Source organism: Microtus oregoni, unplaced genomic scaffold, assembly GCF_018167655.1.
Source record: "Microtus oregoni isolate MIOR12 unplaced genomic scaffold, Mior012 000077F_ref0000221, whole genome shotgun sequence".
Taxonomy (NCBI): domain Eukaryota; kingdom Metazoa; phylum Chordata; class Mammalia; order Rodentia; family Cricetidae; genus Microtus; species Microtus oregoni.
In genome coordinates, this window is record NW_024544029.1 from 5,898,138 (window position 1) to 5,914,282 (window position 16,145).

General features: G+C 51.7%; 1 protein-coding gene across 2 annotated transcripts in view; it reads right to left on the bottom strand.

Annotated features, from left to right (window-relative positions):
* Asic1 (acid sensing ion channel subunit 1) overlaps positions 1-16,145 on the bottom strand; it is a 32,257-nt gene that overhangs the window by 2,080 nt on the left and 14,032 nt on the right. The window contains exons 1-9 of one of the 2 annotated variants that reach the window (XM_041642700.1): positions 5,894-6,568; positions 3,879-4,029; positions 3,186-3,313; positions 2,485-2,635; positions 2,128-2,184; positions 1,562-1,715; positions 1,094-1,185; positions 273-352; positions 91-195 (exon numbers count right to left, since the gene is read on the bottom strand). In XM_041642700.1, the coding sequence (XP_041498634.1) occupies positions 91-195; positions 273-352; positions 1,094-1,185; positions 1,562-1,715; positions 2,128-2,184; positions 2,485-2,635; positions 3,186-3,313; positions 3,879-4,029; positions 5,894-6,553 (1,578 nt within the window). In that variant the 5' untranslated portion in view covers positions 6,554-6,568. Of the gene's footprint in view, positions 1-90; positions 196-272; positions 353-1,093; positions 1,186-1,561; positions 1,716-2,127; positions 2,185-2,484; positions 2,636-3,185; positions 3,314-3,878; positions 4,030-5,893; positions 6,569-16,145 lie in introns of those variants that run through there. The other variant, XM_041642699.1, reaches the window with a different exon arrangement.

Sequence of the window (16,145 nt, forward strand, 5' to 3'; positions counted from 1 at the left end):
ATAAACAGGTGGCCGTGGCGTGGAGGGGGTTGGTGTGAGGCTTTGGGGGAAGGGGCAGGCCAGAGGACACCCCGTGCCTTGCTCCCTCACGTGTCTTTTGACGTCGTCCAGGCTGAGCGCCACACCCTTATCTGCGCTGCTCCTCTTGGCCTCCTTCTGGCATTTCCCTCGTCTACACAACCGGTGCTTAATGACCTGGGAGAGGTCAGGCAGGTTGGGTGGACTGGAAACCCCCAACCCTGTGTGACCCTGCCCAGCTCTGTCCCCCTTACCTCATAGGCATAGTCAAAGAGTTCCAGCACTGTGAGGATGCTGGCCCCGATGAACAGCCCCATCTGGCCCCCGATGTCACCTGCGGGGTCAGGTTAGAGAAGTTAGTGGGCTGAGGACACTGAGAGCTGAGAGGTGATGAGGCTCAACAGGACTGGGGCAGGCCAGCCATGTTTGCAGAGATTTGCATCTTGAGACACAAGGGTCAGAAAACCAGAGTCTGGCAGGATTTTTATTCTCTATTCTTTTCTGTATTTTCCTACTTTTCCAAACAAATTCTTTTTTTTTCTTTTGGGGTTTTTTTGAGACAGGGTTTCTCTGTAGCTTTTGTGCCTGTCCTGGAACTAGCTCTTGTAGACCAGGCTAGCCTTGAACTCACAGAAAATAAATTCTTTTTTTTTTTTTTTTTGATTTTTCGAGACAGGGTTTCTCCGTAGCTTTTGGTTCCTGTCCTGGAACTAGCTCTTGTAGACCAGGCTGGCCTCGAACTCACAGAGATCCACCTGCCTCTGCCTCCCGAGTGCTGGGATTAAAGGCGTGCGCCACCACCGCCCGGCAGAAAATAAATTCTTTACAAAGTATACTACTTGTTTAGCGCCCGGTCCACTTCCAAGGACGTGAAAGTTTCCGCTCCTGCCTCTCAGTCCCTTTCTCTGACCTACTTGCTTGTCTTTTCTACTTTGTCCCAGGAGAAGGCCCTGCCCCTTTCCTTCACTCCATGCCACACTAGAGGGCTTAGGGAAAGACCCCTGGGAATCGGGGTAGGAGTGGTGTGTGTCATGTCCTAGGCACAGGAGCAGACTGGTTCTCCTCACAAGCTCACCCAAGAGCCCTGCGATCTCATAGGCCTTTTTCTGCTCGATGGTCTCATAGTTGAGGACTTCAAAGAAGATGTCCAGCACCAGGATGTTCTCCCTGTGCAGGGGGGAGAGGAGGAGAGCTAGGTTCAAGTCACCAGACAGGCGATCTCAGCATGTTAACTTCTCTGAGGTTGTTTCCATATTCCTAGAGGAGATACTGTCTTCTAGAGGTGCTGCGGGGATTGAATTAAATGGCATGTATGAAAAGACACATTGCATGCTGGCAAGTGGGAGGTGATCCCAGTTACAGCAGGGAAGATGGAGCGAGGAGTGGGGGAGGAGCGCTTGCCTCACTTATGCCAGCTTGATCTCCCCCCACAACCCACTCTCTTTGGTTGCCTCTTGGGCCATGCGTGAATTCTCTCAGCTCCCTTGTGCCTGTGAGACTCCAGGCCTTGCACAAGGACCCTGCCCTGCATAGGAGTCCTTACCCTATGTACTGCTCAGATTTGTTGAACTTCTTGGCCAGGTATTTGGCTGAGGCTTTGCTGGGAATCTTGACCATGGACAGCTCCTTGCCATAGCGCGTCAGGTTGCAGGGCATTTCACACACGCAGTATTCCTGGTCTTTCTCCACTAGGAAGTCTGTGCCCACGCAAGAGCCACTAGCTGAGTGGTGTCCTTCTGCCAGCACCTTCCCAGTATGGACATCCTGGCCCTGCCCAGAGGACCCCTGGGATCCCTTCTCTTTCACCTCAGCCCTGTGTCTACCCTTAGTTGATCTTCACCCAGCCTCCCTGCAGATATAGTTCATCTTATGTGATTTCCCTCAGGGTTCTCGAGAACCAACCATCTGAGGCTGAAAGAGGGTGAAGGCCCTCCCCAGAGACCCTTATGAATTCTCCACAGGGACCTTTGCTGGTACAGTTCTCGGCATTTAGAGGCTGCTGCCAGTGGAGGCACAGCAGTGAGGTCACCCTTGACCTCAGTCCCCTGTGCACGAGGCAGACAGCACTTTCTTCCCTCCCTCTTAGTGTCCCAGGTCAGAGGCGCTCACCCAGGGCGGGATCTGCACATTCCTTGTACTGCTCTGGAGTGCAGTATGGGGCATCCCCTACAAAGGAGAGAAGATAGTGGGACAGGTGGAGATTAAAGGGGTCTTGTGGTAGCACGGTACTGTGGAAGAGGAAGGTGGGTCAGCAGGACTAGCCACCCCTGCTGCCCTGGAAGTCACCTACTCGGATAGTCCACCCTGCCTGTAAACATAGGCAGGAACTGAGAGACAGGAGCCAGAAAGATAAAAAATGGAGTGATCTGGGACCAGGGCTAGGGAGGCCAATACAGACGGGACACAGACGAGGGGCCATGCAGCCTGAGACAGCCCGGGACTGTGTCTGGAATCTCGGGGCCTGACCTGGCATGTGCACCATGCGGCAGTTGCAGTTCTCCACCAGGTAACGCGTCTCACAATCGATGCGGCAGGCTGTGATGCTGTAGGAGTCGAAGAAATCCGAGTCCATGGTGACAGCATTGCAGGTGCCCCAGGGTGAGGGCAGGTAGATGAGCTGCTGGGAGAGCCGGGGAGCTGGGGAAGTGTGGGGACTTCTCCCCGACTCACCCTAACCGAACTCCTCTGGCAAGATACAGAACTCAGGAGTCATATCCTTGCACCTCTAAAGGTCTTAGAGTTCATAGACTATTCCTTCCGTTCTTGATCATCTCTCTCTCTCTCTCTCTCTCTCTCTCTCTCTCTCTCTCTCTGTGTGTGTGTGTGTGTGGTTGTATACATGAGTATGGCTGTGCCCCATGCACAGCTCAGAAGAAGTAGATATTGGATTATTGGATGGGTTCCTCTATTTCTCTCTACCTATTGTTTTCGAGGCAGGATCTCTTACTGTACCTGGGGCTTACTGGCCTGAGGATCCACCTGTCTCTGCACCCCAAGCCCAAAACTGGAGTTACAGGTGTGCACCACCTTGATTTTTACATGGGTGTTAGGGATCTCAGTTAAAGTCCTCATGCTTATATAATAAACACTACCCATTGAGCCATCTTCCCAGTTCCCCAGAACCCCATCTTGACTCCTCAGCATAACCCCAGAAGTAGCCCCCTCACCCTCTGCTCCTGGCAAGACACAAAAGTCTGGAAGCCTGGGGCCACGCCGAAGCCCAGCTGGTCAATGAAAGGAGGTTCGTCCTGGCTGTGGATCTGCACTTTGATGCCTGCTTCGAAGGACGTCTCGTCTGTAAAGAAGAAGGCATGTCGGTCAGGAGTGTTTGAGTCCCCAGTCATCCAGGCCTGGGACATCACACCTCCCCAGCACGGACTTGGGGAGGAGGCTGTGGGGTCCCAGCATACTTCCAGCCTCCTGCGTTGGCAGCTCCGTGGTGCTCCAGTGACTGCTGCGTCCTGCACATGTCTTTTCTTACCTGGTGTCTGCAATGTACCTTGGTGTTTCAGATTATTTTTCCTGGAGTGCCACTGTCTCGGCCACTCTCCATTTCTCCTCAACCTTTTCTCCCCTCTCCCCATCTCTCTGCCCCTGTGTCCCCTGAGACGGAAGAGAGGGAGTTAATTTATAGTGAGTGGCGGCTACTGCCAGAAGAGAATGATGACTGGTTACCCTGGAGAGTAACTGAACCAGGAAGGAGGAGCCAGGGAAGTCACACTGGGGCAAAGACAGCAGTGGAGAGGTATTAGGAGGAAGGGGAAGAGTCTGAGTCTGGCCTCTGGGCCACACAGTGGAGCTCTAGTTGAGTCTGGGGCCAGAGGGGTTCAGGGAGGGGGCTCCTGAGCAGGGAAACATACCGGTCTCTCCCCACACAGGCAGGTATTCATCTTGCTGGATGTCCAGCATGATCTCCAGGCCATTGCCAGTCCCGCCTTTCATGGTCTTCAGCCTCGGCCGCCCATCTTGCCCTGAGTTGAATGTGTAACACTTCCCATAGCGTGTGAAGACCTGGTGGAAGGCAGTCGAGGGTGTGAGAGTCCCAACAGTCAGATGAGCATCTAGTTGGGTTTAACTAGCGGTAACCACAGGGATCAGACACAGGCACGGGAGGGAGGTACACTGTTCCCTCTCCTTGCCTCTCTGTGACACTGGCAGTGGCTTAGACCATCCAAGATCATAACTCTTGCCCGGACTCCCTTTGTGCTCCTTCAGCCTCGAAGTGATAACAGTTTCCAACTATTACTTGCTGCATTGGCTTATGACTTCCTTAATCTTGCACACAGCTTTACAGACAGCCCCTTTGTTAAAGTCTTTTCAACTGAACTATCCAGGAACGATCTTTTTCTTGCTATGGCCCTAACATATGCACCTCTGTCACCATGATCCTATAACTGCCAGACTGCTGAGGCCTTCTGAAATAGATCTTTAGATCTTCACTTTGGAATTTCAACCTCCTAAACTGGAAATCCTTCCCCAGACCTTCCTCTGCACCTAAGCCCCTAAAGCTAAGCCCTTTGGTTTCTTCCCACTATCAGCTTCTCATGTCCGCCATTGTTCCACTATCACTAGAACCTGAAAGCAGACCCAGTTGCCATGCCAAGACTCACTTGAGCATATCACCCCTTCCCCTAGGACTCAAGACCAGTACCAAGGCGAGACATGCTCAGTCCCAAGGCAAGGCATGTTGGGGTGCTCTCGTAGAGCTCTGAGGACCTCAAAGCAGATACCTCCCTTGTTAGGTGATCCTGTATCTTCTGCCCCCACTGATGCCCAGTGGCCAAAACCACCAGGTCACAATCATTTCAGGGACTGAGATGACACCCATGTACACCTACATAGTAGGGCATAGAGGGTATGGAGAAAGGTCAGGCATCTGAAATCTGCAGGGAACCAGAGAGGGCATCAAGCCAGACAGGATTGCAGGCCAAACTGGGGAGATGGTAGATAGCAGGCGGTCCCTTAACTAGGAAGTCCCTCCACCTCTGGGTGAGGAAAGCAATGGGGAAAGATGATATTTTCTAATGATGGCTTCCTCCAGGAAGAAAGTCCTGGCCACTTAATCAGAGCTGGGAGCATGGGCTGTGACTTAGAAGATTCCTGGCTTCACAGACAAATGGATCTCTCTCTCTTCCTCTCTTTCTCTCTCTCTCTCTCTCTCTCTCTCTCTCTCTCTCACACACACACACACACACACACACACACACACACCACATGCTGCTGGTAGGGGATCAACTCCCATAGGAAAGAGCACAGGAGATACACACACACACACACACACACACTCAATATCTCTCTCTCTCTCTTTCTCTCTCTCTCTCACACACACATACACACACACACACACAAAAAAAAAACACACACGCCCCTGGCAGAGGAAGAACACAGACGACAAGGTAACAATGCAATGAGGTCCCTGCTATGACATCTGCTGACACAGTATTGGGGTGAAGGTGGGGCTGTTTCCATCTGTGATCCCCTTCTGCACCTCTAAAGACTAGGTGACCCCCTACTATCACTCCAGGGATGACAGTCAACAACTGGTTGAGCTACCCCCCACCCCCAACAGAGGCTAACTTCACAGCTCAAGCAAGGTTCTGGGGCCGTGCTGGACCATGAAAAGATCAGGTGAAGAGCAGATGAGACTAGAGGATGTTCTAGGCATCAGAGTGGCCACTAATTACCGATGGGGACAGATTTCAAGACCTGTGAACCTGGAGCTCTTAGTCCAGCTCCAGACTCGGGGATCCCAGGTGAACTCTGACCCAGATCAGGCAGGGTTCAGCAGTTACCAGCCCCAGGTCCAGGAGCTGGTGGCCAGAGAGAGCTATGGCATATACTCTTGGGGGCTATGCTAAGCGAGGGCCCCACTCACCACTGAGAAGTTGTGGGGACCACAGGGGCCTCCGCAGTAGGAACAATAGAGCAGCATGTCCTCCAGCCGGTGGCAGGAGCGATTGTAGAAACGATGGAGATTAAAGGGCTCCCCGGAGAAAGCCTCTGGTCCGGGTGGAGCAAGGGGTACCCCGGGATCATCACTTTCATCCAGCCCTAGCATGGGGGCCAGGTAGAGCAAGTCAGGGTAGCTGAGCTGGGACAGCCGGACAGCATTGGTGTTACAGAATGTGACCGCAGGGAAGACCAGTTCTGTGGTGGCCACCTCATCTAGCAAAGTCACATGCGGGTAGCTGAGGTAATAAGCAACTCGGTCCCCTACCTGGCACAGGAAGGCACCCAGTGCTATGACAAAGGCCACTGCCCACAGGACCTGCCTTGGTCCTGGGCCCCCTTCCACAAAGACATGGCTGGCACCATGGAGGGTGCAGCTGTTGGCAAAGGCCACCAAGTCCCTAGGCAAGTCCCCCTCATCAAGCTCCCTCTTGACTGCTTCTTTTTCCTTCTCTTCCTCTTCCTCTTCGGATTCTGAGCTGTCCTGCTGCTGCCGGTGGTGGTGAGGACCCCAGATATCCCCTATGGGTCCTGGGGCCTCCTTCCCAGAGGAGAATGACACAGAGCAGAAGATCTGAATGGGCATCTTCTCAGCGGGTGGCGGGAGGAGGAGGAAGGTGCCAGAGGCAAGGAGAGCGACTTGGTGTAGTCCAGCAGGGCCAGCTACCGCACCCTTTGGTCCTACGGCCTTCGCCCGCCCTGCTGTTCGTCCTTCCCCACCAGAGCCTCTGTGGCAGTGTGGCTGAGCTGGGGTAGGGCATGGGAGGAGGACCAGACTGCCCTGCTAGAGAGGGCGGCGTCTGAGCTGATGAATAATTGATGGAAGTGGGGAGGGAGGCTGCTGGGGAGGAGACAAGACCTTTGTCTGACACTGGCTCCGGTACCAAGAGGGTTTTAAGCAAAGTAAGAACCCTGGCAAAGTCTGGGGCTTGGTGAGGTGACACCCGAGGCGGTTGGTCCCTTCCTCCCATTGCCAGGATGACCTCTGTCCTGTCCTCTTGCAGGACGCCGTGCTTACTCTTTCCTCCAACTGCTCCTCAGCGTGTCCCTCAGTTTCCCCATCCCAGTTGTGCCTTCTCTCCTCTTCTCACACAACCTAGATCTGGGCTATCCAAGCCTCAGACCCTCCATAGGTACTCTCTAATTCCTCTGCACCCTTAATCACTCAAGCTGTTTTCTTCACCCCCACATCTCTCAGTCTTCCCTCGGGCCTCTGGTCACTGTAATTATTCTTTTGACACTCAGTTACGGTCTGTCCAGTTACTGGTCCCCAGTTTACTTTCACTCCCCCAGAGCCCTGGATAGCCCTGCAGTCACTCCCTTGACCCACAAGTTCCCACCAGCTCCCCTTCTCCCCTGACCTACAGCTCTATTTTAGGCCCGTGTCCCTCCCCAAGCTCACTGCACTTAGGGATCATTCCCTCCCCACCTTTTTTGTGGCTTGTGAGGCAGCCTAGGTTCCATTAGCAGAAATCTTCACTGACCACAGACTCATTTCTGACCAGTTCCGGGCACTAGGGAGGGACTCTTGAAGCCAATGGCAGGCACACTTCTAACCCTTCCACAAATTGCCCTTCCCCACTTAAAAACAAAAACCCACCCAGTTTAGAAAAAGAGTGTGAGAAATTCTCTCCAGTGGGTGGAAGAAATTGTGACCAGTGTGGAGACAGAAGGTCCTGGATGGGAGAAGTGTTGGGAACCAACCTGAGAGCATTACCGACCCCTTGGTCCTGCAGCTCCCTCAGGTCCCTACTCCCAGGCTCCTGATCCCCCCTCCCCCGTGCCCTGATTGCCCAGGGCCACTAGTTGAGGAAATTGAGCTACCAGCCAAGTGGTTAGGGCCAAGAAGGTGACCTAGGAGAGGAAGGGAGGGGACGGGGGACAGGGGAAGCAGAGACACTCTTTCTCAGCAGTGCCAAGTGTAGTTTGAGGCTGAACAAGTCTCCTGGGCCTTCCCATTCCTCAGGCATTCTAAGGCCTAGCCCCACTCCCCAGCCCTCTATCCTGCTTGCAGGAGAGACTCTGGGATGTGTTGGGGTGAGAGGCAGGCTGTTGTGTGATTTTTACCCTCAGCTTTACTGCAAGGATGCAAAGCCCCAGAAGAAAAAGCCCGAGGCTTGGCTGCTCTCCAGCCTTCCACTGCCCTCTGATATACCTCAGTTCCTTTTGTTTTTCCCTCTGAATGACAGTACAGCCTCCCAATTAGTCTCCCAGGCTCCCTTGTGCCTGCCCTCAGTTTACGTCATGTGACCATGCCTGTTTCCCTACTTAACACTCTTCATCGATGGACCATGGACAGAAAGCCCTGCACCCTGCACCTCACTTCTACACTGCCCCCAATCCAGCATCCAGTTACCAGAAGCCTCCCAGACGTACTAGGCTCATCCACAGCCCCAGGATGTTCGGTTAGCTCCTACTCATTTTTTTCTCGTTTTTTTTTATTTTATGTATTATTACCGTGTGTGTGAGCATGGGAGTCTGGCGGTCAGAAGACAACTTTCAGAAACCAGTTTTCCTTTTCCATACTGGGCTTTCAGAATCAGACTCAAAGTGGTGGTGCACACCTTTAATTCCAGTACTTGGGAGGCAAAGGCAGGTAGATCTCTGTGAGCTTGAGGCCAGCCTGGTCTAGAAGAGCTAGTTCCAGGACAGGTTCCAAAGCTACAGAGAAGCCTTGTCTTGAAAAACAAAAAACAAAAAAACAAAAAAAAAAAAAAAAAGAAAGAGAGAAAGGAAAAAGAAAAAGAGAAAATCAGACTCAAACCATTGGGTTCTGTGCTTTTACCTGCTGAGACATCTTGCTGGCCTTGATGACATCATAGTTATTATTATTACCATTCCTATTGTTGTCGTTGGTATTTTCAACATGGTTTCACTATATAGACCAGGCTGGCCTTGAGCTTACAGAGATCCAACTGTTCTGCCTCCCAAGTGCTGAGATTAAAGGTACACCACATGTCTGGTCCCTCTGTTCTATTATTTATCATTTAATGCATATGGGACTGCACACCACAGTGTGTGCAACACTAAGAAGGTCAGAAGGGAGTGTTGGATCCCCAGGAACTGGAGTCACAGAGCACTGGAAGCTGGTGGAGAGCCACTATGTGGGTGCTGGGAATAGATCAGTCATGCTCTTCACTGCTGAGCCGGCTCTCCAGCCCCAGCCGTCTGGCCTTCCTAAAGAGACAGACTCTCCCTGTGCTGCTGTCCCTGAACTCCTGGGCTCTTCATCCTTCTTTCCCACCTCCCAAGCAGCTGGGTTATGGCCCAAGCGACTATGCCCAACTCTCCCCACTTCCTTTTCAATACCCTATTCCTATATTCCCTACAATGAGAAGTCTTCCCTGATTACACAGGGCACAATGCCCACCCAGGGCTCAGTATAGGGGTCCAATCTCTGCACAAGGCACTCCAGAGGTGAGGTGATCCACAGTTCCTTAAGTGCGGAGCCTGTGAGAGAGAACGATCAAGGTAGAGAGGCTACGTCAAAGGAAAAGAAATAACATGTAAGAGTGGACAAGCAAGATGGCTGCAGGGGAGGAGCTGGTGACGAGCCTGAGCACCACCTGAGTTTGAGCCCTAGACCTCATGTAGTGGGACGAGAAAACTGACTTCCCCAAGTTGTCCCCTGAGCTCTACAGTGCACACCCACACACAAACTCTAGACACATAGAGAGATGATAGATAAATGATGGATAGATCAATAGATAGATGATAGGTGATAGATGATGGATAGATCGATAGATAAATAGATAGACAGACAGACAGATAGATAGATGTGATATAAAGCAAAACCCCACGAAAGTAACTGGGTATGAGGAGAGAGATCAGCCACCTTCAACTGTTGTCCTCTCCCAAACAAATCCATGGATTCCCTTTCTGCCTGCTGCCTCATGGACATCTTTTTCCTTTTGCCAGTTTGGCCTGAGTTCTCAGGGGACAGGGCCTGCTCTGTTGCCCTTCCTCAGGCAGTTTCAGAGGTTAGTCCTTGGCTTGTGGGGTGTTGGCTGAGGTTGACCATTGATGCCTATATGTCTCTTGACCACTAGAGGGCACTGTCTCCCTCCCTTCAGACGTTCTGGAGGGGAATGTACTTGGCTTCACAAACAGGAAAGTAAGGCAGGGAGAGCGGTAGGCTGAGAGTCCCCACCTGAGAGGAGGCTGTGAAGGGCTCAGCAGCTTCAGAGGACAGTGAGTTGAAATAATTCCTCCCCACAATTTCTGCACCAGGACTCACCATGCACTCCTACACGGCAACACACAGGCGCAGTACATGTATGCAACATACACACCCAGACACATGCATATGCTCACTCAGTGCACAAGTGTGCACGCACACACTCACACACATGCTTGTGCAGAGGCTCACATTCCTTACACTCTCCCCTCCCCATCCCCACTATCCTCACTCCTTTGCATTTCCCTCTGGCTTTTGTTTCCTTCAAGTAGGTAAGTTCAGCTTTCCAGTGGCGGGAAGGCGAGAAGAGGGCCAGGCATCCCACTCGGGCCCCTGAGAGGCAATCAGGTGAACACAAACAGAGATGGACACCTAATTCTGTGCCCTCTGGGCCCACAGTCTAGCTCAGTTGTGGAGGGCTTTGGGCTGAGGTCCTGGACTCAGTCCCTTGAATCACACACTCAGATGTGCTAGCAGGAGGATCAGAAGTTCAAGGTCGTTCTCAGCTGCAAACTGAATTTAAGAACACCATGAAAGACATGAGAGCCTGCTTCAAAATGAATACATAGCTGGACCTGGTCATGCACACCTATAGTCCAGCTGCCAGACCTCTGAGTTTGAAGCCAGCCTGGTCTACACAGCAAGTTCTAGGCCAGCCAGGGCTACATAGTAGTACACGTATGTATGTGTGTGTGTATGCACTCTTGTCCATGTGTCTCTGCATAGACACCAGAAATTAATGTCGGATGTTCTATAAATCGCCACCTTATATAGAAATAAATATGCATTAATGAGTAATCAGTCTTGGGGCTCTCCATCCATGGATGAACCCCTTCCCCGTGTCCTTCCTCGCCAATGTCCCTCTCCAGCTGTGCATGGTAACTGAGTGCTGTCTTACTTTCTAAATTTCATCTCCCTCACATCTGGGCGTTTGGTGATTTTCAACTAATAACTTATGGGCTCATTCCACAGCCTTGACCTCATGACCATTTCACAAGCCAGTCCTGGACCACAAGGGCTTGCGTGAAGTGTCTGATGTACAGGCACGAGAACCTGAGTTCAGATCCACAGTACCCACCTAAAAATTGGACAACTGACTACAACCCCAGCACTGGGAAGGTGGAGACAGCTGGATCTCTGGAATTCCATGGCTAACTGGGTCCTAGATAATTTGTCAGCTCCAGGTTCAGTGAGAAAGTCTGTCTCAAAACATAAATAAACAAATGAAGGCTCTGCAGAGACGGCTCAGCAGGCACGAGCACTGGATGCTCTTCCACAGAACCTGGGTTTGATCCCAGCACCCACGTGGCAGATCACAAGTGTCTATAATTCCAGTTCCAGGAAATTTTATACCCCCTTACATGGTACACAGACATACATGTGAAATACAAATATACATAGTAAAATAGAATAAATTACTTATAAATAAATGGAGAATGATAGGAGAGGGCATCCAGCACTGACCTCTGGCTTACACACACGCACACGCGCACACACACACACACACACACACACACACGCACACACGCTTGTAAAGTGCTGAGCCACAGCAAGTTCAAGTTCAAGTCTCCTAATGAGCAAGTAATAAAACTAGAGCTGGGTGTGGTGGCACACACCTTTAATCCCAGCACCCAGGGCAGAGAGACAAGTGGATCTCTGTGAGTTCAAGGCCAGCCTGGTCTACTAGTAAGTTCTTGAACAGCCATAGCAAATAGTTCAAAATAGCTCAAAAACAGACAGACAGACAGATTAGCAATTACAATGAGGCTATCTATCTTTAAATTCTTCCTATCTGCATTTCTCATTAATAGTGGGCGACAGAGAGTGGGCCAGATCCTGCACTATGGAGCTGACTGTCTAGTGAGTTAAAACCTTTACAAACCAAACTATAATGCATGTTATGAAAACACTTTTGGGGAAGAGGGCAGGGGAACCTGACTCAGACTGGGGAGTCCGTAAGGTTTCCTGAGGAAGTGATGTTTGAACTGCAACAGAAAACAGCTCTCTGCATCTGTCACTCGGTCACTGTCTCTGTCCCTCTGACGTGTCCGGCCCTGTGTGGGTTTCAAACAGAGAAGAGTGAGGACCTGAACAGAGACAGATTTGCTTGGAATGGGAGACCAAGTCACGTGGCCTTGTGAGACTCCTGGTCCAATAGTAATGTATGATCTCAGTTGAAGGATATGAAATAATCAAAGCTAGGTTTTGGCTGGGTGGTGGTACAACCTATAATTCCAGCACTTGGAAGGCTGCAGACAGGAAGATCAGTTCAGGGCCATCCTTGGCTATATAGTGAGTTTCAGGCTACCCTGGTCTACATGAGATCCTGTCTCAAAAACAAACAAACCAGAAAGAAAGAGAGGGAGCAGGGATGAGAGAGTATGAATGAAGCTGCAGATCTTATCATGCAAGTGAGGGAGCTGGGGTGTCAGATGGTCTACACACATGATGGGGTGGTGCTCCAGAGCAGACGCACACCTGGTGGGGCAGAGCTCCAGGGCAGATGCACACCTTGTGGTGTGGTGCTCCAGAGCAGACACACACCTGGCAGGGTGGTCTCCAGAGCAGACACACACCTGGGGGGGCGGTGCTCCAGAGCAGACACACACCCGGTTGTGTTGTGCTCCAGAGCAGACACACACCTGGCAGGGTGGTCTCCAGAGCAGACGCACACCTGGGGTGCGGTGCTCCAGAGCAGACACACACCTGGAGGGGCGGTGCTCCAGAGCAGACACACACCTGGGGGGGGGCAGTGCTCCAGAGCAGACACACACCTGGGGGGGGCGGTGCTCCAGAGTAGACGCACACCTGGCGGGGCGGTGCTCCAGAGCAGACACACACCCGGTTGTGTTGTGCTCCAGAGCAGACACACACCTGGCAGGGTGGTCTCCAGAGCAGACGCACACCTGGGGGGACGGTGCTCCAGAGCAGACACACACCTGGGGGGACAGTGCTCCAGAGCAGACACACACCTGGAGGGGCGGTGCTCCAGAGCAGACACACACCTGGGGGGGGCAGTGCTCCAGAGCAGACACACACCTGAGGGGGGCGGTGCTCCAGAGCAGACACATACTTGGAGGGGCGGTGCTCCAGAGCAGACACACACCTGGGGGGGCGGTGCTCCAGAGCAGACACATACCTGGAGGGGCGGTGCTCCAGAGCAGACACACACCTGGAGGGGCGGTGCTCCAGAGCAGACACACACCTGGGGGGGCGGTGCTCCAGAGCAGACACATACCTGGAGGGGCGGTGCTCCAGAGCAGACACACACCTGGGGGGGCGGTGCTCCAGAGCAGACACACACCCGGGGGGGGGGGTGGTGCTCCAGAGCAGACACACACCCGGTGGTGTTGTGCTCCAGAGCAGACACACACCTGGCAGGGTGGTCTCCAGAGCAGACGCACACCTGGAGGGGGGCGGTGCTCCAGAGCAGACGCACACCCGGTGGTGTTGTGCTCCAGAGCAGACACACACCTGGGGGGGCGGTGCTCCAGAGCAGACACACACCTGGCAGGGTGGTCTCCAGAGCAGACGCACACCTGGGGGGGCAGTGCTCCAGAGCAGACGCACACCTGGCGGGACCGTGCTCCAGAGCAGACGCACACCCGGTGGTGTTGTGCTCCAGAGCAGACGCACACCTGGAGGGGTGGTGCTCCAGAGCAGACACACACCTGGAGGGGCGGTGCTCCAGAGCAGACACACACCTGGAGGAGCGGTGCTCCAGAGCAGACACACAGCTGGGGGGGGCGGTGCTCCAGAGCAGACACACCTGGAGGAGCGGTGCTCCAGAGCAGACACACACTTGGGGGGGGGCGGTGCTCCAGAGCAGACACACCTGGAGGGGCGGTGCTCCAGAGCAGACACACACCTGGAGGGGCGGTGCTCCAGAGCAGACAACATACAGGTGAAGGACTTGTTCGAGAGTTAAGGATGCGAGTTTGGTTCTGCATGCTGGTTTTTGTGTTGTTGTGTTTTGAGACAGGGTTTCTCTGTAGCTTTGAAGCCTATCCTGGAACTCTTGAACAAAGATCTGCCTGCCTCTGCCTCTTGAGTGCTAGGATTAAAGGTGTGCACCACCACCATCTGACCTTCCTGCTGGTTTAGGAGCCTTAAGGCCATCTGAGTGGAGACGCTAAGAGGAGAAGTGGAGTTGCTGTTGGGAGGGGAGCGCTGGCCTGAGACAGAAAGCTGGCAGCTGGCGGGGTGTAAATGGTAACTGAAGTCAGGAGTGGAGGTGCGGCTGCCCAAGAATAGAACGTAAAGTTTAAAAAAAGATAGAAAGAAAGGAAAAGAAACTTGATTTGGCAGTATCCACTAAAGCTAAATAGAATCCTACCTTATGACTTAGCCACAGCCCTACTTCTGTACCCAAGAGGAACGAGTATACGTGTCAACCAAAAACCAGGAACAAGAATGTTCACAGCCGTTCTATTTATAACGGTCCCAAACTGGTGACAACCCAAATGTCTAGCAATAGTAGAATGGCTAAATAAAATGCATTCTATTAATATAATGGGATAACACACAGCATTGAAAAAGAAATGACTACACACAACATGACTGACTCGCACATGTGCAAAAGTAGATAGCCCATGAAAGTAGATGGAGGGTACAAACAACTCCAGGACGTTTAAGAGAAGGGAAACTTGACCGGGCGGTGGTGGCGCACGCCTTTAATCCCAGAACTTGGGAGGCAGAGGCAGGCGGATCTCAGTGAGTTTGAGGCCAGCCTGGTCTACAATGTTAGTTCCAGGACAGCCGAACTGTTGCACAGAGAAACCCTGTCTTGGAAAAAAGAAAGGAAGGAAGGAAGGAAGGAAGGAAGGAAGGAAGGAAAAATTTGCTCTTACTGCTAGAACAGTGGCAGGCTCTTGTGGGGTGGTACTGACCTGAAGGAATCACCTGAGGTGTTGGAAATGTTTCGGTCAATGAGAATAGATATCAATGTAGTATGTCCTGTTACATTGTAAGATATGCCAGGGTAACATTCTTCAAGCTATGCCTTTAAATTATATCCTTATGATTTATTTATTTTTAAATATTTTTATGGTTTATTTATCTTTATTTTATGTGCATTGGTACAAAGGTGTCAGATCCCCTGCAACTGGATCTTCAGACAGTTGTGAGCTGCCATGTGGGTGCTGGGAATTGAACCCAGGTCCTCTGGAAGAGCAGTCAGTGCTCTTAACCACTGAGCCATCTCTCCAGCCCCTATCCTTATGATTTAAAAGGAGACTAAAATCACAGACTGGGCCTTGAGTGCAGACAATGCCAAGTAGATTCAAGAGATTGAACTGACAAAGGAACAGAGAAGTGGCTACACACAAGAGACAAGCCAAGACTCCAGCCAGGAAACAATGGCTCAGAAAACAGGTAGGGTCAATTTTGTTGCTATTGTTTGTTGCAGCTCTAGGGATCAAGCTTTGCCCCCAGCCCCTTAGAGGTTGATTTGTTTATTTATTTTGTCATTTTCTTTTTTGTTTTGATTTGTAAAGACTCTTCTCAGACTAGTCTTGAACTCGCTATGTAGCTGAAGTTACTATTTAACTCTCGATCCTCTTGGGGATGGTTTTTTTTTTTTTTTTTTTTTTTTTTTTAAATATATATTTATTTATTAATTTATTATGTATACAATATTCTGTCTGTGTGTATGCCTGCAGGCCATTAGAGGGCACCAGATCTCGTTACAGATGGTTGTGAGCCACCATGTGGTTGCTGGGAATTGAACTCAGGACCTTTGGAAGAGCAGGCAATGCTCTTAACCGCTGAGCCATCTCTCCAGCCCTTGGGGATGGTTTTGAACTCTTGATCTTCCCGCTTCTGTCTTCCAAGAACTGGGATTATGTGAATGTGCCACTATACCCACCTTTCCATCCCCAACCCCCGTCTTGAGACAGGGTATCACATGTATCCCTGCTGGCTTTAAACTAATTATGTAGGGAACTATGACCTTGAACGTCTGATCCTCCTGCCCCCACCCCCAGAATACTGAGGATCACAG